Genomic DNA, 20,672 nt, shown 5'->3' with positions numbered 1-20,672 from the left:
GCGAGGATCCGCCCTGCTGGATGTGTTTAGGAGAAACTCCAGTCCTGTCTCTCCTCGAGTAAACATTTATATTCAGTCGCTGGTCTGCCTCGCGCTCACAGACGCTAACGGACGCTAACGTGGAAAGTAGAAAGAGAGGGAGGGAAAGAGAGAGAGAGAGAGAGAGGGGGAGAGAGAGAGGGGTCAGGAGTTGCTTCTACATCTCGCTGTGTTCAGCGGTCAGTGTGTTCTCTCTCTGGTTCCTCATTTCCTTTCTCTGGGCTGAGGACCAGATGTGGATGTGCTTCGTTAGGGAGCAGCTGGTTATTTTTCCCCCCAAAAGGACTTTTTTTCTGCTATATTTGGTTTCTTTTGAATCGGAAGTAATTTATCTCCCCGTATCAAATGAATCCTGTTTGCCATTCGAGGGCTCACAGATGGAGAAACAACACATTTGTACGGCATCCATTGGCTGATTCTTCGATCAGAAAGTAGATTTATTTTACCTTCACAAACACTAGCGACTACCTATGGAAGCCCATTTCCGCACTTTTTTTTTTTTTTTTCCCATTGACTTTTTTTTTTGTCGCCTTTTTTTGTCCCAAAAGAAAGTGTGTGTGGTCCCCTCCCCCAAAAAAATGTTTGACTTTTTTTTCCGTAGACTTTTTTTTTTCATTGACTTATTTTCTGTCGCCTTTTTTTGTCCACAAAAAAAATAGTTACTGGAAAAAAAAAAAAAAAACGCGAATTTTTTTTTTTGTCGCCTTTTTTTGTTTCCAAAAAAATAGTCAATGAAAAAAAAATCTATCAAAAAAAAAGTGCAACATTTTTTTTTCCATTGAAGTCAACGAGAAAAAAAAATCAGAACTATAAAAGAAAAATGTATATATATTTTGGTAATTATTATATATATTTTTATTTTGTGTCCTAATTATTTTTTGTCCTTTTTTTTTGTCTTTTTTTTTTGTGGCGGGAATGGGCTTCCATAATTAACAGTGACAAGATCAGCTTGAAGTTGTCTCATGTCATTCCGGGTATTAAAAGATCTATCAGTTTTGTGAGCGATGGAAGGTTCCAAACTTTATTTATTAAGGTGTGTGTTGTGTGGAAATATTTGAATTTATGATGGATAACATATATTTTTTGTACATTTATGTGTGTGCATATAATCTCATTTAAAACATGCTTTACAGACTCAATGCACATTATTGGTCATGCCTTCCTCTTACCGGTCACACACTCCTTCACACATTTATTTAAACACGCGTGACACTTTAATACACACTTCAACACTTTAAACTTTGTTGTTGTTGTGGACTGTTGATTGTTGTTTGTCTCATGTTGTCCACCAAGGAGAAGGAAAACATTCCTGGCAAATAAACGGTTTCTGATTCTTCATCTCAATCAGACGTCGTCCTGTGTAGATTCCATATGTAGTGGACCTGAAACTTCTCCGTGTTTTAAATACCTTAAATACCTTTTGGATAAACTTACGCTCTCTTTGTATCTCATGAGTAAACTCTTTTAATAGCAGTGTTTGTGTCGGCGGCTGCGAGGGTGAGGGGTTAAACTATCAGGTAACGTTTAGGAGGAGGAGGAGGAGGAGGAGGAGGAGGAGGAGGAGGAGGAGGAGGAGGAGGAGGAGGAGGAGGAGGAGGAGGAGGAGGAGGAGGAGGAGGAGGAGGAGGAGGAGGAGGAGGAGGTTTTTTTTACGGGCTCCTCCCCCTTCGAGTGTATCGCGTCCTATAGAAAGAGGTGTGAACTACAACTGGGAAGCTCCCTCTCCAAATCTAAGTGAACCCACATTGGGGAATGCTCTCTCTCACACACAGTTACACACACACACACACACACACACACACACTCCGCCCTCAGTCACGTCAAGTCGCTGCAGTCGGCGCTCCTTCCTGTGTTCAGTAGTTCCGCCGTCTCTCTCGTGCCGCTGAGCAGGAAGTTCATGGGAAAAGAAAAGGTTTTCCCAGGAAGAGGAAGAGAAGACCCACGAGGAGATCCCACCAGGCTTTCAGGAGGAAGTGTGTGTGTGTGTGTGTGTGTGTGTGTGTTGTGACGTTTGACACCGGCGGGAAGGAGGGGGAGGGTGGGGTCTGTCGGACGCCATGGGGGCCGTGAGAGGTGTCGTCGGGGTTGAGCGGAGCAGAAAAGTGCGTCTGGAAGCAGAAGACTGACGCTCACTCCTCTACAGAGTCCAACTTGTTGGAGTGGAAGCGCTCCAACCGGATAACCTCCCACGATGGGTTTTAGTGGGGAAACCCGACCCCAGAGCCTCAGACGCCGCTGAGGAACACACACAAACACACACGCACACACACCTACACGCACACACACGTCGGTGTCGGAGAGGACCGGCTGGAGGCGACATGGAAGCGCTGAGAGAGTCTTTTCTGCATTTGACGTTTCAGATGTCGACGTACAAGAGAGCCACGCTGGATGAGGAGGACCTGGTGGACTCCACCAGCGACGACATCTACCCGTCATCGCCCATGCAGGTAAACATGCCCACACCTGGTTGTGTTGTCACAGAGAAGAACAAACACGTGCAGGCCTCAGGGTTACAAACCTGGTGTCAGAAACTGTCATGCTGAAGTCCAGCCTTTAGCTTAAGCCACGAACACAGACAGGTTAATTAACGTCGTTCATTTTCCTGGTTTCTGTTAAAAGTGTAGCTGTCACACGTCCAGCTCACGAGGAACCGGTTCAGGTTAAAAAAAAACAAAAGTGTAAATCATTTCGCGGTATCGGCTCAGCGTCGATTTGATCGTCATCTCGTGGATCTGGAGGCGTCGTGTTCGTGAGGGGACGTGCGGTCGTTCGTCTTCTCGTTGAAAACGAAACCTCGTTTGTTTGAAGCCTCGATTGAAAAAAGTGACGGGAAGCCGACCTGCGAGGCGGATGCTTTGTTGGATGTTTCATGTTTGATCGACGGCTAAAGCAGAACACGCAGCGAGGAGCTGGAGCTGCTTCTGATTTACAGGATTTATTTTCTGGGCTTTTTTTAGAGTTTGGTTCATGTCGAGCTCATGAATCAGACCGACGGGTCCAGCGGATCTGTGTCCAGTCTCATCGACACGAACACGATACACAATTCACAAAACTGAAGGCCGACAGTTGTAGCTGTAAGACTTCAATAATCATGAACTATTATTTCAGGAATTCCCGTTTTGAGATCACAACCTCTTTATGGAAGTGACCTGCGAATAGAAACAGAGGACCGCACACATGAACACACACAATCCTGATGTTTGGGTCACTTAACTGCTGATGGATGAATAGTTTCACACTGGTTTCATCAGTGCGGTCTGCAGAAGGAGCGCGACGCAAAAACAGGTTTTCTCTGGGAGCGTTTTGACGCTTCGATGCTTTTATTGACAGTTGGATCCTCGTCTCCTGCCGCTGAGGGTCCTCCGGTCATCCCTCGCGTACTTTGTTTGACCGACGGTTCACCTGAAGAGCTCAAGCGGCGCTTCAATTTTAAGCTTCCGACATAATCCTGCCATCATGATTTCGCCGTGGTTTTCAGGGTAATGAAATGTGGTTTTCCAATGAGCTCCAGATGGAGAGTGCGCCGCCTTGGCAGTGAGGATTTCATCAGTTACACTCGGGGAGAAAAACTCAGTTCAGGTTCAAACCCAAGGCGCTTCGTTTCAAAGACTAAGAACGCACCGCGGCTTTGGCCTCTGATTCCACTTTAAGTTTGACTGTTGAACTCTCATCTGAGCTAATGGCGACAAATCAGATCCTTATCTATTCACTTCAGAGGTAATTGACTTCCACAGGATGCATGCGACGTCCAAGATCTGGCTTTTATTTACAGAGGCGGTACTCAAAAGGCCGGAGCGTTCAATGCGCCCTGTGGAAGATTTGCAAGTGGCCCTTTGTTATCATTCCTGTAGGAAATAGTCTCAGGAGTCGGGTGAAGGTCCAGCGCACCGATCCTTGATTTAATCCAATGTTCAGCCGGTGAGCACACAGCCTGGACTCTCCTGGACCTCCTTCAGTCCTTCATGTGTTGTTTTTCTCTTCGGCGCCGCGGCAGAAGAACCGTGAACGTGGCGCCGTCGACTCGTTGGCGGCTTCTCGCTCGTTGTTTTCAGGTGAACAGCAGCGAGGCGGACGAGGCTCAACGGGATTATTGTGTCGTCTCCTAATCTAGGTTAGAAGGGGAGAATCTCCTCCTCCCTGTTAGACTCGAAGCGAGAGAACAATAGATGAATGGTTGACCTTTTTCTGTGCGGGAGGCTTTGAAAAAGCATCACGATGGAGACGCCATTGTGCTGAGGAACAACGCTGTCTGACTGGAGGCTGAAGTGTCTTTTGAGAATGTTCAACCTCTTGAAAATGAACAGGTTGGACTCAGCGGATGAACTGAGTTGTGTTAAAGTTTCTTTTTGTGCGCGCAGGTGACTCTTCTGCACGGCCGAGGTCCGTCCTGCTGGCGAGACCGGACCCAGACGGAGAGGAGGCTGCTGCTCGCCGTGTGCGTCGTGTCCGTGGGCTTGTTCATGTCGCTCATCGCGACCGGAGTCCTCTACAAACAGAGTGAGCTGGAAGTCGTATTTAAACGGACTGAAAAGCCTTCAATGTTGAGTCGAATCAAAAAGCAAAGCAACAAAACAAAGAAGAATAATTTGAAATGAAAGCGAAAGGAGGAGCGCTTAAAGGAAGAGTTTAACGTTTGTTTTATTTGCCGTCAGCTGGTTGAAAACATTAATACGGCTCATGTCTGTTTATTAAAAATGAAGCTAGCTGGTTAGCTTAGCATTGATTGAATACAAAATCCACCTGCCAACATATCACATTCATTTCTATGGGAGGACGAAGGCAATGCTAGTTGTTCCCTCCGTTCACAGTCTTTATGCTAAGCTAACTGTCAGTAGCTTCACTAAAATGGCAGCTACCTTTTTTGTTCATAAGGAAAAATAAAAGAGTTTCTCTATAAGACAAGTCGGTCCACAAGGAGCTCAGGATTCTTTCTCATCGACCCAGCTTAAAGCTAAAGGAGCGCTGGTATTTCAAATCCTCCAAGTGGCTCATATTTCTATTTTTTTTATTAACCAAGGCCACACCTTCAGCTCAGCGGCCTAAAAACAACTTTAAATCTCTCCCTTGAGCTTGTTCATTACGGGAAAAAAGAGATTTACCATCTCATGCAGGCGGCGTCTCATCTGCGCCGGCTTCCTCGCGTTCGCCACAGGAAACCACCAAACTGCCACTTCCTGCCATTCAGAGCCGCATGGCAGATCACACTTTGAAATAATAAGAGGAACGGGGATGAACGCTCCTCGCGGTGCGAACTCGTCGCGTCTCAGACCTCACATGGGCAGGACGTCTGCACAGAAAGTGGAGGATTTAACGGGAGAGCTTTGTTTACTTCTTAGTTCTTTAAATAATCCACAGAAGGAGCCGCAGCATCGATCTCCAGGCCAGTTAAATGCTCTTCTGAAGCAAACCTTAACGTACGATAATCCAGATGAATTCACCCTGAACCTTCACCTATCTCCTCTGCTTGTTAGTGCGGCCGTTACATAATCCGTCGGCAGGAGATATGCGTGTAATTCTGCCTCAGCAGGACCAGATCACGGAGCTTTGTTTTCAGTAAATTATTCATGGAGGATCTCTCTGGAGGACAGATATTCCCTGCAGGCTGTTTGTCTTGGCTGTTGCTTCTCAGGAGATAAAAGTTTCCAGATGGTCTGAAGCTCTCGAGCATTTAGATGTCCCACCATGACAAACGCTCAGATTACCACAGTGTTCCAACCCTGTGTGTGTGTGTGTGTGTGTGTGTGTGTGTGTGTGTGTGTGTGTGTGTGTGTGTGTGTGTTGTGCATTCTTTCATTTCTTTTCGTTCTCATTCATTTCGTTTTTTTTATTTGTTTATATATATATATATATGTGTGTGTGTGTGTGTGTATGTGTGTATATATATATATATATATATATATATATATATATATATATATATATATATATATATATATATATATATATATATATATATTTATTTTTTTTATTTTTGTATATATCTGTCATCCCTGTTCTTATTTATTTTATTGTGTGTTTAGTTTATTTCATTTGATGTCTGTAAGTGTGAGATGATACTAGGACAAAAAAATTATTACTTTTCATTTTCTCTTTTTTTTCTACTTCTATAATTTGTCCCTTTTTTTCCTTGTTTCAAATATAGAAACATCATAGGAATTCATATAAAAACCACTATATGCACGCTATTCTGCACTAAAGTATATCATTACAGATAATATCAAAGTAAAGTAGTATTAGATAAATGAGTGAATAGATAAAGATAAATGAGTGAATCCTCTTTCCAGCCCACCCGGGCCTGTGCCTGTCCGAGCCCTGTGTGTCTGTGGCCAGCGCGGTGATGGCGGCGCTGGACCGGTCCGTGGATCCCTGCCACGACTTCTACGACTTCGCCTGCGGCGGCTGGGTGAAGAGCAACCCGCTGCCCGAGGGGAAGTCCCGCTGGGGCCCGTTCAGCAACCTGTGGGAGCACAACATGCTCGTGATGAAGCACCTGTTGGGTAGGAGGACGGTCGCAAAGGGGCGGAAGGTTTCCGGAAAGTTTCCACGGGAATTTGGGGAATTTTGAAAAAAAGAAATGTGCCTTTAGTTTTTTGCAAAAGCACAAAACAGGAAACTTAAATGTAGTTGAGAACAAGACTCTGCAGGCCGAGCTCAGCTGGACCTTGAACGCAGCTGGTTGTGAACATCGTCTGCAGAAACATGAACGTAAACATAAAACGTTGTGTTGTTTTTGACGTTTTTGTCATCAGTGTTGCGTCTGAACGTTTCAGCCCTTTGGAGAGTGAGAGAGCGCCGAGTTGCGTAGAGGCCAAGAGCGGTACTGCAGCCAGAGATTTAAATACAGCTGCAACATATTGAACAAAATAACTGAACTAGTTCATTTTTTGAAGCTGTGAACTTAGTTTAAAATGTTAAATTATGGACTATGAACTGAACTAGTTCATGTAGAAAGTGAACTTTCCCAACACTGTTTGTCATTAGCATATTGATTACTTGGTAAACTGAAGCCATGTTCATTTAATACCAAGTTTATTTGTATACAGTAAACTTTTTACAGCAGTAGAGTATGAAGTATGTATGTCCACACTAAAGTACACCATCACCTCCTTTATTCACGGCTTTTGGAATGTCAAAAAAGTCATTTTTAAAAGTTGTATTATAAATGTTTGCGTGCATGTCTGCTTATGACAAGATAAATACAGTTAAATTACCCCAACATTTCCTGTTAATTCCCGTAAAAAGTTTCCAACTTTGAATATTCCCGGAATTTTGCAACCCCGGGTTGAGTCCTGGTGCGAGTCGGCTGCCTTTCGCTCCCGGAGACAAAAGGCCTCAATGTCTCTCAATCTTGTGTCTCTTTTGTGCAGAAAACACAACGATAAAAGGCCTGAGTAAGGCCGAGGAGAAGGCCCAGCACTACTACCACGCCTGCATGAACGAGGACAAGATCGTGGAGCTGGGCGCTCGGCCGCTGCAGGAGCTCATCAGCCAGGTGCGCAGCGCTCCTGAAGCGGGTCACACGTTCATCATTTCAACCCTTTTTTAAGAGAAACCTCCCGGTCTCCTGAGTGTTCCCTTAAACGCCGACCCGTTTCAGATCGGAGGATGGGCCCTGACGGGAGCCTGGAACAAGGACAACTTCCAGGCGGTGCTGCGCGTGGTGTCGGCCAGCTACCGCACCTCGCCGTTCTTCACCGTGTTCGTCAGCACCGACTCCAAGAACTCCAACAGCAACGTCATCCAGGTGAGAGGAGATTATCTAAAATCATGAACACGCCAGAGAGCGTTGCGGAGCCACAAGGCGCTCGTTATCTCGGCGGTCTGGGTTTTCACACCGCCGGCAGAAGGCAGGAGATATGATCTTTGGCGAGCGTCTGCCTTGAGCGCCACAGGAACGAAAACAAAAGGTTGTTTGTGAGGCTGGAAACCAGAAGCTCACGCTTCTTTCTTCACGTTTCTTCTCCAGGTGGATCAGTCCAGCTTGGGGCTTCCTTCACGGGATTACTACCTCAACAAAACCGCCAACGAGAAGGTACGACGAGAGGCTCAACTCCTTTTTAGAGGGAAAGTCTGGTTGCAAAGAAAGTCATTAAATATTTAAAAGATAAACATTTAAAAGGAAACAAACTCTGCAGAGTCGCGTGTTTGGTTTAAGATGACTTTCCTAATTGCACACACACACACACACACACACACACACCTTGCCTCCCCACCGGGCCTCTGCAGTACCTGACGGCGTACCTCACCTTCCTGACGGAGCTGGGCGTTCTGCTGGGCGGCTCCCAGGAGACGTCTCGGGCGCTGATGGAGGAGATCGTGGACTTTGAAACCACGCTGGCCAACATCACCGTCCCTCAGGAGGAGAGGAGGGACGAGGAGCTCATCTACCACAAGATGGAGGCCAGGGATCTGACGGTGAGAGCCGGTTCTGACCCGCCAAATAAAACCAGGACGCAACAGCTTGATGACGCTTTCAGTCACTGAGGCGTGTACCAGAAGAAGAGAGCAGCCATGTTGTGTAAACAGCTTCAGGATGAGGGACTGAAGGAAGAGTTTACATCTCATTCAGTGCGTTTACATGATGCTATTAACTTGAGTCTTGCTTTAGCGGGACTGTTGTCCTAATACACATGGCAGTGAATCCATCGAATCATTGGCTGAAAGCATTTCAGATCCGATACCATAGGTGGCGCTGTTTTCATTACATGTAGTGGTGATACAGCCGTCTCCGCTTGACCTCGTCACTCTTCATCATGGAGAGAACCCCGCTAGCTTCGGTGGTTGTCGGCGAGCTAGCGGGTGGCTAACAGTGAACTAGCAGCAGCGCTAGCTGGCTACAGCAGGGAGCTAGCAGATAGCAAACAGGGAACTAGCAGCAGTGCTAGCTGGCTACAGCAGGGAGATAGCGGAGGGCTAACAGTGAACTAGCAGCAGCGCTAGCTGGCTACAGCAGGGAGATAGCGGAGGGCTAACAGTGAACTAGCAGCAGCGCTAGCTGGCTACAGCAGTTAGCTAGTGGAGGGTAAACAGGGAACTAGCAGCAGCGCTAGCTGGCTACAGCAGCGAGCTAGCAAGAGTAAACGGGGAGGGAGGGAGGGAGGGAGGGAGGGAGAGAAGGAAGGAAGGGAGGAAGGGAGGAAGGGAGGAAGGGAAGGAGGAAGTAGGGAAGGAGGTGGCGTCGGGATCTTGATCATGTGCAAAGGCGCATAGTCCAGTTCTGATCCGATTCACCGTTTACATGCCGCGATGTCTGAATTATCAACGAGTCGGATCGAGTTATCCAGAGGTGTTAATCGGATCGTAGTCGGACCGCTGTGTGTGTGTTTTACTTGTTTATTCGTGTGTGTGTGTGTGTTTCACCTGTTTATTCGTGTGTGTGTGTGTTCCTTGCAGACTCTGGTCCCTGCAGTGGACTGGATGCCTTATCTCACAGAGGTGTTTGCTCCCGTGCCGCTCAACGAGTCCGAGCCCGTCGTTGTTTATGCCAAAGAATACCTGCAGCAGGTTTCTGACCTCATCACCAAAACCAACAGAAGGTCAGAGGCCGTTTAGTTTTTTGCTCAATATGTTCTCACCACGAGCAGCGCAGCGGCTGCTTGGTCGCTGCGTCGCTAATGATATGTTCAAGTTAGTGAGTCTTTAAATAGCTCTGGGAACCTTTGGGGCATTTATTTTTTAATTGTTTTAATGGAGCAGAACCGGTTGAAACGTCATCGCAGGACGGAAAGAATTCGGCTGAAGTTAGATTTGCAGCGTGTTGCGCAACGTCGAGCCAGAGACGCTCGCTAGCGAAGAAGACTCGTTACAAGAAGTCGGGTCTGAGTTTTCTGGTTTCAGGTCAGAAAGAAACCTGTGAAGGTCGTAAAGGTCGTAAAGGTCATCGCCTCCAGCCGCTCACCTTGTTTCAAAATGTTGTAAACGTGATGTGGATAGATACAATTAGATTTTATTTTGTCAACAAAGGTTCTTATGATCATGGAAAAACCTGGAAAAGTCATTGAGGTTTGAAAATGGTTATTTCCAGGCCTTGGAAAAAAGATAAAATCCCGAAACCTTTAGTGAAAACTGTATAAAAGTCTTGTAAAAGTGTTATATTCATGTGTTCATTTAGTTTAAATAATGAATCTGCTTTTAGAAGAAAGAGGCTCAACATATCAGCAGCATACAGGCATCTATATAAATGTTTATTCTTTTAATAAACTATTGTCTCTCATTCATTTGAGTCATTTAAGGTTCACTGTATGCTTTGAATCCTCATTGTTAGTTTAAATACTACATTTTATCACTTTTTACTGTTTACACACACATTTCACACAATGTTTGCTCATGAACATTTAGTTTAAAGTCATAGACATCCTCTAGTCTCTAGTCTCTGGTCTCTGGTCTCTGGTCTCTGGTCTTTAGTCTCTCTGGTCTTTAGTCTCTCTGGTCTTTAGTCTCTGGTCTCTGGTCTCTGGTCTCTAGTCTCTGGTCTCTAGTCTCTCTGATCTCTGGTCTTTAGTCTCTGGTCTCTAGTCTCTCTGGTCTCTAGTCTCTCTGGTCTCTAATCTCTAGTCTCTCTAGTCTCTGGTCTCTCTGGTCTCTAGTCTCTCTAGTCTCTGGTCTCTCTGGTCTCTAGTCTCTCTGGTCTCTAGTTTCTGGTCTCTCTGGTCTCTAGTCTCTCTAGTCTCTAGTTTCTGGTCTCTCTGGTCTCTGGTCTCTGGTCTCTCTGGTCTCTAGTCTCTTGTCTCTCTAGTCTCTCTGGTCTCTAGTCTCTGGTCTCTCTGGTCTCTGGTCTCTAGTCTCTCTGGTCTCTAGTCTCTCTGGTCTCTAGTCTCTTGTCTCTCTAGTCTCTAGTCTCTCTGGTCTCTAGTCTCTCTGGTCTCTAGTCTTTCTAGTCTTTCTAGTCTCTCTGGTCTCTAATCTCTCTAGTCTTTCTGGTCTCTAGTCTTTCTAGTCTCTCTGGTCTCTAGTCTTTCTAGTCTTTCTAGTCTCTAGTCTCTGGTCTCTTCATGTCGGCTGCCTCATGTAAAACCTCGTGCATCCTGTTGCTGTGGTGCTCGTAGTGTGAGCAGAGTGCAGTGCAAGTTGTGTGTCTGTGTGTGTTTTGTGTACACTGCTAACACAACACACACATAAACAATACACACTGGCACGGCTCCCCGGCTGAAAGGCACGGCGGTGAAAACAAGCGTGCTTCTGTTCTGCAGCCTCCTCAACAACTACATGATCATGAAGGTGGTGAGGAAGATGGCCTCCATCTTGGACCAGCGCTTCCAGGACGCGGAGCAGCGCTTCCTGGAGGTCATGTACGGGACCAAGAAGGTGAGTTTATTCTACAGTCCAGTAATCCAGCATGACACGGACAGATTTAAACACAGATTAAGCAGAAAAAGGCCTGACTGTGTGGTCCGGTCCAGAGGGCGTCTCTGTGTTTGTTGAACTGGATCCATGTTGCTGCTTCACCGCGACAGGAAGTGACCTCAGAGCTCTTTATCACTTGGCCTCTTGTTCTGTGTGTGAGACTCACAGAGGAGTTTCTCTTCTGCTTTACTGAACGCACACACATGGAAATGAAGCCACATTTTCCTTGTTGTTATGACAGGGCTGTGAGGGAAGTGTAAACGAGCTGCTTCCTGCTGCGTTTCCTTGTTTTGGGGAAGAAATGTGCTCGGCAAGCTTCTTTTTGTTCCCGCTGTCCTCCATGTGTCAAAGACACTCGGACGTCAACGCGCGTGCATTAAACTGCCGAGGCGGCGAGTTGTTCCATCAAAGCGAGCGGCAGGTTGTCGGCTCTGACCGGGCCGGGGTCGAGCTGCACCGACAAACCTCAAACCACGTTTGTGTGTCTTTTTTTGTGCGTCTGTTTTCACATTAGAGCGCAGCAGAGTCTACAACTTGCTGTTGAACGCGCCTCATTTCCTCACCGCCACCGTTTCCTCTGCGTCTGCATGCATCCTCGTTCTGTCCTCCTTCCTTTCCCCTGATAATGACCACAGGAGCTGTTGTTTCTGCTGTATGTTCACATGCAGTCCATTCACTGGCCTGTTGAGATGTGAAGTCATGTTTGCAGACGGATGGAGGCGGCTGTGGCCTGAATCTTCTTTCATGACGTCAGTTATTTTATATTTTAAATCACCACAGACTTAAATAAGTAGTCTGTGTATAATGTCCTCATGGTGGACTCAGGCCACGTGTTGCTCACGCACACATACATGAACTGAAAATGTTGTTTATTTTAAGAACAAACTGAAAAAAGCAGTCGGAAGTGAAATGCAGAATCAGCAGTAAAAACAAAAAACTGATTAACACAATAGTTTGGATTTAATTTATCAACGCCACGCATCTGAAAGAATGAACTCCTAGACTCAGTGTCTCACTTTATTTTATATTTCACTTCCATATTTCTGCTCAGAGACATCTGAGGACGTGTTCGCTGCTATCGAGCGTCACGACGTCCTGATGTGTGATGTCATCCTGATAGGACGCCACCGAAAAACGATAACTTGTCGCTCAGCCGTGTTTTATTTCTGCGTCTGCCTTGTAATCTTAAAATGAATTCATCTTAAAAAGACAATGATGAACAAAAGGTTTAAACGTATGGAGGTAGATTTGTGTCTTTTTCACCCGAGCACATTTCTAGTTTGTAAGTAAATTATCTCCAAATCTCTGCTGTCAAAAAAAAACTGCTCAAAAAAAAAAAGTTCTCTAAAAAACAAAATCCCCCCCAAAAAATTGCTCTAAAAAAGAAAACGCTCTCCAAAAAAAATTTCGCTCAAAACTAAAAGTTGTCTCAAAAAAAGAGTTCCTTTTAACAAAAAAAAAGGAGAAAAAAAAATTCTCTTAAAAAAGAAATAAATAAAAAATCTCTCAAAAAAAAGTGCTGGGATTGAGAGCAAAGTTTTTATTTTATATTTTTTTTTTTTGGAGATTTTTTTTTTTTTGAGAGATACATTTATTTTTTTATTGGAATTGTTTTTTTTAAGAGCATTTTTTTGCGTTTATTTTATTTTTTTTAAGAGCAAATTTTTTTTTTTGAGAGCAAATTTTATTTTTGAGAGCATTTTTTTATTTAAAAAGCGTTGTTGGTAACTCTTTTGGGTCAATGAGACTTTCTTCCTCCACTGTCAGGATGCGACGCTCCTCCTGCTGAAGTCTGTTGTTCATTCCTGAGGTTCGGCCGCTCGCGTCGCTTCAGTCTGCAGCGCCGACGGCGTGCGGCGGCGTCCTGGTTGTTGACGTTTGGTCTCGACTAAAGAAAAACATCCCTGAAGAGGGAACATCGTGTCTCTCAGAGAGATAACGGCTTTGTCTCTGAAACGCTGACCTCTGAGGTCACGGACACTTCCTCTCGTTTGTGAGAAAAATCTTCAACCAAAAAGCTCCTCAGTGTCTCTTTAATGGATTTAAGTCTATTTTCTGTTTTAAACAAACCAGTGAGGATACATTTAAAGTTTTATTTGCAGTGGACATCTCAAAAATCTGAAAGCTTTGCTGAAATAGTTTTGTATTTATATCTCAAACATGTATTTCTTACAGTTTGAATATTCTCTACAGGCCGATAGAGAGAGCATGTCCCCGTCACACATTTCAAATGATCAGAGTTGTATCCCAGCATGCACTGGGCAGGAAGCAGGAAGAGATTAGCTAAACTGTCTCAGGGCTTTGCAGGAGGAACAGCTGGACTACTAGTGTTTAGTTTTTCTGCTAAGACAACGCAGTCTGCTGTCGACGCGTCTTTTCCCTCTGGACAGAAACCCCTCAGACATCTGGCTTCTGTCTCGAGCGGGAAGTTTACAATCAGGATTCATTCCCGGGACAAATGACGGCAGGAGCTCTGAGTATTTATCCTCTGCAGCTCCAACCAGCGAGGATGTGATGTGGACACGCGGAAGTGAACGAGTCATAAGTTAAACGAACGGGGATTTGAACCATTATTACAATTTATTAACGTACAAAACATTTAATACTCCTCAAAGCCACCGGACTCCAGCGAGATTACACAAACTTAGTTATTCGTGTTCCCACAATCACCGGCTTGAGTTTGAAGGACTGAATAAGTTCAGAAAGCATCGAACACGCTGGCGTCCTCTGACGAGTCAGGATGCGTCTTCCTCCGATGCGTCTTCCTCCGATGCGTCTTCCTCCGATGCGTCTTCCTCCGATGCGTCTTCCTCTGATGCGTCTTCCTCTGATGTGTCTTCCTCTGATGTGTCTTCCTCCGATGCGTCTTCCTCCGATGCGTCTTCCTCTGATGTGTCTTCCTCTGATGTGTCTTCCTCCGATGCGTCTTCCTCCGATGCGTCTTCCTCTGATGTGTCTTCCTCTGATGTGTCTTCCTCCGATGCGTCTTCCTCCGATGCGTCTTCCTCTGATGCGTCTTCCTCTGATGTGTCTTCCTCTGATGTGTCTTCCTCCGATGCGTCTTCCTCCGATGCGTCTTCCTCCGATGTGTCTTCCTCCGATGCGTCTTCCTCTGGTGCGTCTTCCTCTGATGGCGTCTCGATGTGTTGACTTCTCAGAGCTGCACGCCGCGCTGGAAGCTGTGCGTCAGCGACACGGACAGCGCTCTGGGCTTCGCTCTGGGAGCCATGTTTGTCAAGTCCACCTTCGCCGAGGACAGCAAGGCTATTGTACGTATTTCACACACACACACAGACACACACAGACGCAGTAGACCTGCTCCGGCCGTGCGAGTCAGTAGATGCTCCTCACTGTGTTTTGTGCCGTCTTGCCTCAGGCTGAAGACATGGTCGGGGACATTAAATGGGCGTTTGAGGACAGCCTGAAGGACGTGAGCTGGATGGACTCCGAGACGAAGAAAGCAGCAAAAGAAAAGGTGCGACAGATGTTGTGTGTTTTCCCAGCTGCAGCAGACGTCTGAATGAGTTGTGTGTTGAAGAGGCTGAGGAATCCAGTGCTGCCACCTGGTGTGAAAATGTGCCTTTTACACTTCTTTTAAAAATGTTTTCGTCACAGGCAGATGCGATATACAACATGGTCGGATACCCGGAGTTCATCATGAACGGCTCGCGGCTGGACAAAGTGTTCAATGATGTAGGTAAATGTGGAAGTGAACTATCCGCCCGGACCAACGCGGTTTTATTTGTCTCGACCAAAAACACTGAACTCCACGTCTTCCCCTCCGTCTCATTCCTCTCTTTTAGTTCGAGGTGGTGTCGGAGCTCTACTTCCAGAACGTCATGCAGTACTACAACTTCTCGGCCAGAGTGACCGCGGACCAGCTGCGGAAAACTCCCAACAGAAACCAGTGAGTTGACCCTCATCGTCCTCCCCCTCACGCCCGCTCGCCAGAGGGTGAGCTGCTCGCTCCGACGGGGACACACTCGCTTTACGCTGACTCTGCAGAATACCGCCGCCGTCCACAAACGTTCCCAGGCAACAAACTTCAGTCCGCTGAAGCGATCCTTGTCTCTAATTAGGCCGAGGCGAGGCGGGGAGAAGGGGGGCTTTCAAACTGGATCTGCTCTCAGCCCAGCGGGCCGGATCCATTCTCTGAGTTTAGTTGCTGTTGGACCTCGCTGTGTGTTTTTGTTTCTTGCAGGTGGAGCATGACGCCTCCGACCGTCAACGCGTATTACAACCCGACCAAGAACGAGATGGTTCTGCCGGCGGGGATCCTCCAGGCGCCGTTCTACAGTCGCTCCTGGCCCAAGTAGGTCTCGCTCCAGGGCTGCTGGATCATGTCGGACGGGTTTTTTATGAGATTAGAAGACAAGTGGAACATTGTCTTTAATTCCCAAATACCCTGAAAAACCGCATAGTATAAAGATTGTATTGAAACGGTAAAGAAAAATCACAACTAACCAGTAATATCCACATTTACAAACGTCCAGTGTGCTGCAGATAGAACTTGATCAATATGAAATGCCGTTTTGTTGGACTCCGTTGCTTCATTTCTTTTCAATATTCAGTTTAATTTGAGTGTATTTAAACTGCAAAACACATCTGGATGTGTGCAGCTCACAATTCAGAGACAACCAGAAAGAAATGGACACACATCACGTTCAGTAAAACCACAAACGGCTCCTTTAACCATCCTATTGGCCGGTTTTTACAGGTGTGACTCACCTCAGAATGAGCTTTAATGGCCATGAACATTTACACATTCATGGAAGTTGACGCCGGATTCTGCGCTTAGATACAAGATAAATATAAAAGAAAGACCAAAAAATAAGACGTATACATATTCAAAATGTATTATCTTTTATGTTTTCCAGAGCTCTTAACTTCGGAGGCATTGGAGTCGTCATGGGACATGAACTGACTCACGCGTTTGACGACCAAGGTTGGAACAAACAATTTTTTTTTCTCCATTTAAACAATTTACATTCCAGAGGACTTGGCACAGCTTCATCCCTCCGATGCAAAATGATCTCACCCTTCAACTCAAAGGGAGGGAATACGACAAGGACGGGAACCTGCGGCCCTGGTGGAAGAACTCCTCGGTGGAGGCCTTCAAGCAGCAGACGCAGTGCATGGTGGAGCAGTACGGGAACTACAGCATCAACAAGGAGCCGCTGAACGGGAAGCACACCCTGGGAGAGAACATCGCCGACAACGGTGGACTGAAGGCCGCCTACAAGGTGGGACGAGTGTTAACCGTCATGGCGGCGGGGGGGGGGGGGGATCTGTCACCGATGTAGAAGTCCTTCAGGCCCCTCGCTGTTATGTTTCCTACGCTGTCAGATTCTGCAAGGTCAGGAAATGACCACGTAGCCCTGCTAATAATCCGGCAGATTATATTTGTTCCTTCAAGGCTGTTGTGGGTCACATCCCTTCCTCTGTATTGGAAAAACAAAATCAGTTTGTAAATGCAACAGGTGGTTTACGAGCGGCCTCTGGTTGCTTCTGCACACGCTCACATTCTTTCCACGCCATGCGAAAAGGTCAGAAGCTGAAGAGGGGAAACAACACGGCGGAGGAGCTGAAGCGGATCTTCTGTTTCCCCCTCGGTCTGCACCAGCCAACACTTTAACACAGGCTAAAAAAACTGGAAGTGTGTGTGTGTGTGTGTGTGTGTGTGTGTGTGTGTGTGTAACATGATCATTTGTTGCTTCGAAGGCTTATGTGAACTGGATCAAAAAGAACGGCGAGGAGGCCTCGCTCCCCGCCCTGGGAATGACCAACCAGCAGCTGTTTTTTGTAGGATTCGCCCAGGTTTGTGTCCGTCTTATTCCTCCTCGATTGCGTGTTTGAACTGTCGACATGCGAACGCCCGACAGACGTGTTGTTCCTGACACGGCTTTGTAGACGTCACTGCCATCTTTGAAGAATATGAATATTCAGTTGTTCATTTTCAAAGTTTAAACTGATGCACTATGGAGGTAGATTTGTGTCTTTTTTACCAGAGCATGTTTCTCGTTTGTAAGTAAATTACATCAAAAATATTTGCTCTCAATTAAAAAAAAATTGCTCTAAAAAAAAAAAAAAGCTCAAAAAAAGTGCTCTTAATTCAGAAATATTTGCTCTCAAAAAAGAAATTTGCTCCAAAAAAAAATTGAAAAAAGTGCAAGAATGTTTTTTTTTTTTTTTTTTTTGAATTGAGAGATTTTTGAATTGAGAGCACTTCTTTTTTTTTTTGAGCTTTTTTTTTTTTTTAAAGCACATTTTTTTTAAATTGAGTGCAAAGATTTTTGATATAATTTACTTACAAACAAGAAATTTTCTCGGGTAAAAAATACACAAATCTACCTCCATGCTGGAGGGACACGAGGCGTCTTCTCCTGCTGCACTGGAAAGTTAACCGTCAGTGTTTTGCACTCTGGGAATTTAAAGTTTCCATCTCTCACTTACATAAGTATAAGTTGCATACCGGACCGTGATTGGTCACTCGCTAGTTAAAAATCCTGTCTTGTGGTCGTGTGTCCCGACTCGAGGTGAGCACAGAGAAACTTTCCTCCAGCAAATGAATGTGGAGAAATAAGTCTTCTAGTGTCTCAAACGTTAAACTGGAACACTTTTTTATCAGAATAAAACAAGTCTTTATCTGGGAAAAATGTATCATACATGAGTTTAAAACACTTAAGAGCTGAGATGGCAAAACATGCATGCTGATGATTATGAACCATGATTATGAAACCATCATCATGAATAGTGAAAACAATTCAGTCTCTTCAGAAATCACTTCCTAGTTCTTGAAGAGTTGTGTAACTTGTGTGTGTCTCTGGTCCGTTGCGGTCGCTGCAGGTCTGGTGCGCCGTCAGGACGCCCGAGAGCTCGCACGAGGGCGTCATCACGGATCCTCACAGCCCGTCGCGATTTCGAGTCATCGGCACCATCTCCAACTCACAAGAGTTCTCGCAGCACTTTGGATGCAGAGCAGACGCTCCCATGAACCCCAAACACAAGTGTGAGCTCTGGTGAGGCCTCACACAGGGAAATGGACCTTTTTTTTAGGGAGGGAACACAAAAAGTCTCTCCAGACGAATATGCAACACAAGAACCACTGAAACTCCGACTGCCTCGCCACTGCTTCCAGGACAAAATGTGCCTGCTGAGGATCTCGATCTTCAGCGCTTCTCCTCAAGGGTTGTTGGGTTTTGGCAGAACTGCTCGGCCCAGCTTCTGAAGTTAAACGTTGCTCTGAATGCGCACTGGAAAACCCTGCCAATGGTCACGGGAAATGGGGGAACCACTCTTCCACTTCTGTGAAATGCTTATTGTTTGTCATAAAGTGACATATTTTTTAATTGTTCCTGTAACTCTACACTGTGCTTGGATGCTCACATTAATTTTCTTTATTTGGATTCCATTTTATTTATGGTCACAAATCATTTTATTTTATTTTTTTAACCTGATGGAGAATCGATATGGACAGTTTTGAAATATCCATACCATTGTTAATTAACACGTTTCAGTACAGGCGTTTGTACTTGAACCATTGCAATATTTCAGGAATACTTTAGTACCATTTGGTCAAACTGTTACGTTTTATTGAGATATTGACGGGATATTTTGTTTTATTTCTGTTATGGGGAAAATCAATACAGATCAGAAACCGGATGGAGGAACCGAGATGTTCACAGCAATACATTCAAGTTTAAACAATACGTTTCATCCAGAACTTGGTCATGTAGGCCAATCCATGATGTGCCATACTTGTTTTTATGAGTAAGAAGTTTGTCACAAATTATTTTGTATAGTAAAACCAGTCTTAAAACATTTTGTCTCTTCAATTTCTTCATTTGCTTACAAAGACACACACACATACACACACACACACACACATTATGGTTTTACAGAGATGTTATTGTCCTGTAATGGGACGCTCCTGTGGGGACTTGCAGCTGCGGAGCAGGCAGCAGAACGATAGATGGCGCTAATAACACATAAATATGTTATAACCCTGATGCTGGTGCAGATTACGGAGCATAATTTTACTGAAAAAACATGCTGAGAAGGATATTTTGCCATGTAAACACCCAAATTACTATAACAAATGTGCACGACTTGATGTAATTAAATTAATATATTGTGTTTAAATGTTGCTTCTCAATGTGTTTTTAAGAATTAGCAATGACACGTTATTTTAATCTCATTCACTAAATTAAGGACTTTGATATCACGAAAAAGCAGAAAAAAATTATACAATAAATATTTTTAAAAAAAAACTAAAATATTTCGGAAACATTCCGGGCACGTGAACCAGCGCACGGTTTGTGTGGATCTGATCGTCGGCATGGATCGTAAATTCGTTGATTAGCCGAGTGTATCCGGAGGTTGCCGAGAACTGCCGAATCATCTGTCCTGCCCGGACTGCTGGAAGCGGCCGCAACGCCATGTTGGCGAAGTCTATCATCTCTGTGAGAAAAAAAATGATAGAAACCAAACGCGCCGAGAAGAAAAGATAATTGCCGAGGCCGGTGGATTGAAGATCGCGGCGACTATTTCCTTTTTTTTTTTTTTTTTTTTTTTCAAAGAAACTGAAAAACCGAGCCGGATCCGCGGAGGTTCCGGACGGACGAGGGAGGCTAAACCTCCCACCGTCCCCCATGAATAGCACCGCTGATCCGAGCAGCGACTTTCCATGAAAAAAAAAAAAAAAAGACGTTTTGTGTTGCTATTCGAGCGTCGTTATCCCGGTTCGTTAAAGGGATTTGGGGCCTGCTTCGAGAATCTGCTGCGCTCGCCCCATGCATGCGAGCTAGGCGGTCGTTTTTTTTTTTTTGCATCAGTATTTATTAAGGTATTGTTTTTATTTGTTTGCATTTATTTTTTTTGCGATGAGTTTGCCACCGAAAGTGGTCCCCAAACCCGCCGCTGTCGCAGTTAGCGGACCTGGAAGTGGCCCCTCTCCGTCGAGCCAACTGCGGGCTACCCTGACCTCCGTGTCTCTGCCGCCGGGAGCCCCGACCGCTCCTCAGACCGGCAATGTGCCGCCGCCTCAGTATCCTTTTGTTTCTCACTTGGGTGAACATGGAGACTTGTTTGTGATTCATGTATTGTTTGCGTTGCCTTTCACCCCACATGTAAGACAGCAACACACACTGTTTTAATAGCGATAGATAGAAGAGGTATGATGTGTGTGTGCGTGTGTGTGTGTGTGTGGGGGGGATGGTTTCGTTTGGAGGGAGCCGGGAGGGGAGGGGACAATCAGCTAGCTAAGCATGCTAACGTTAGCTCATGAAGCT

The 20,672-nt window shown here is 45.4% G+C and overlaps 2 protein-coding genes across 10 annotated transcripts in view; both read left to right on the top strand.

Annotated features, from left to right (window-relative positions):
- Positions 1-2,110: 2,110 nt before the first annotated feature.
- ece1 (endothelin converting enzyme 1) lies at positions 2,111-19,203 on the top strand. Its single transcript, XM_068595893.1, has 18 exons — positions 2,111-2,486; positions 4,398-4,536; positions 6,324-6,536; positions 7,407-7,531; positions 7,637-7,783; positions 8,006-8,071; positions 8,266-8,454; positions 9,433-9,575; positions 11,229-11,343; positions 14,541-14,651; positions 14,759-14,857; positions 14,998-15,075; positions 15,186-15,289; positions 15,584-15,694; positions 16,260-16,327; positions 16,435-16,625; positions 17,104-17,199; positions 18,229-19,203. The coding sequence occupies exons 1-18, from the start codon at positions 2,358-2,360 to the stop codon at positions 18,403-18,405; spliced, it is 2,301 nt and encodes a 766-aa protein (XP_068451994.1). The 5' UTR covers positions 2,111-2,357; the 3' UTR covers positions 18,406-19,203.
- A 586-nt stretch (positions 19,204-19,789) lies between these two features.
- Positions 19,790-20,672, top strand: part of eif4g3a (eukaryotic translation initiation factor 4 gamma, 3a) — a 42,564-nt gene continuing 41,681 nt past the window's right edge. For all 9 annotated transcript variants that reach the window (XM_068595801.1, XM_068595799.1, XM_068595802.1 and 6 more), the window contains exon 1: positions 19,790-20,428. In XM_068595801.1, the coding sequence (XP_068451902.1) occupies positions 20,265-20,428 (164 nt within the window). In that variant the 5' untranslated portion in view covers positions 19,790-20,264. The remainder of the gene's footprint in view (positions 20,429-20,672) is intronic.

This window comes from Clinocottus analis, unplaced genomic scaffold (genome assembly GCF_023055335.1).
Source record: "Clinocottus analis isolate CAN_PGR_092001 unplaced genomic scaffold, fCliAna1.0.p SCAF_32, whole genome shotgun sequence".
Taxonomy (NCBI): Eukaryota; Metazoa; Chordata; class Actinopteri; order Perciformes; family Cottidae; genus Clinocottus; species Clinocottus analis.
This window is presented reverse-complemented; position numbering and strand designations above follow the sequence as displayed.

Bases quoted from the DNA above. Each gene is read 5' to 3' on its own strand.
- ece1 (XM_068595893.1), top strand. From the start codon at position 2,358: ATGGAAGCGCTGAGAGAGTCTTTTCTGCATTTGACGTTTCAGATGTCG. The intron at 15,695-16,259 runs GTAGGTCTCGCT...TATGTTTTCCAG, and splicing joins TACAGTCGCTCCTGGCCCAA to AGCTCTTAACTTCGGAGGCA. The intron at 16,626-17,103 runs GTGGGACGAGTG...GTTGCTTCGAAG, and splicing joins GACTGAAGGCCGCCTACAAG to GCTTATGTGAACTGGATCAA.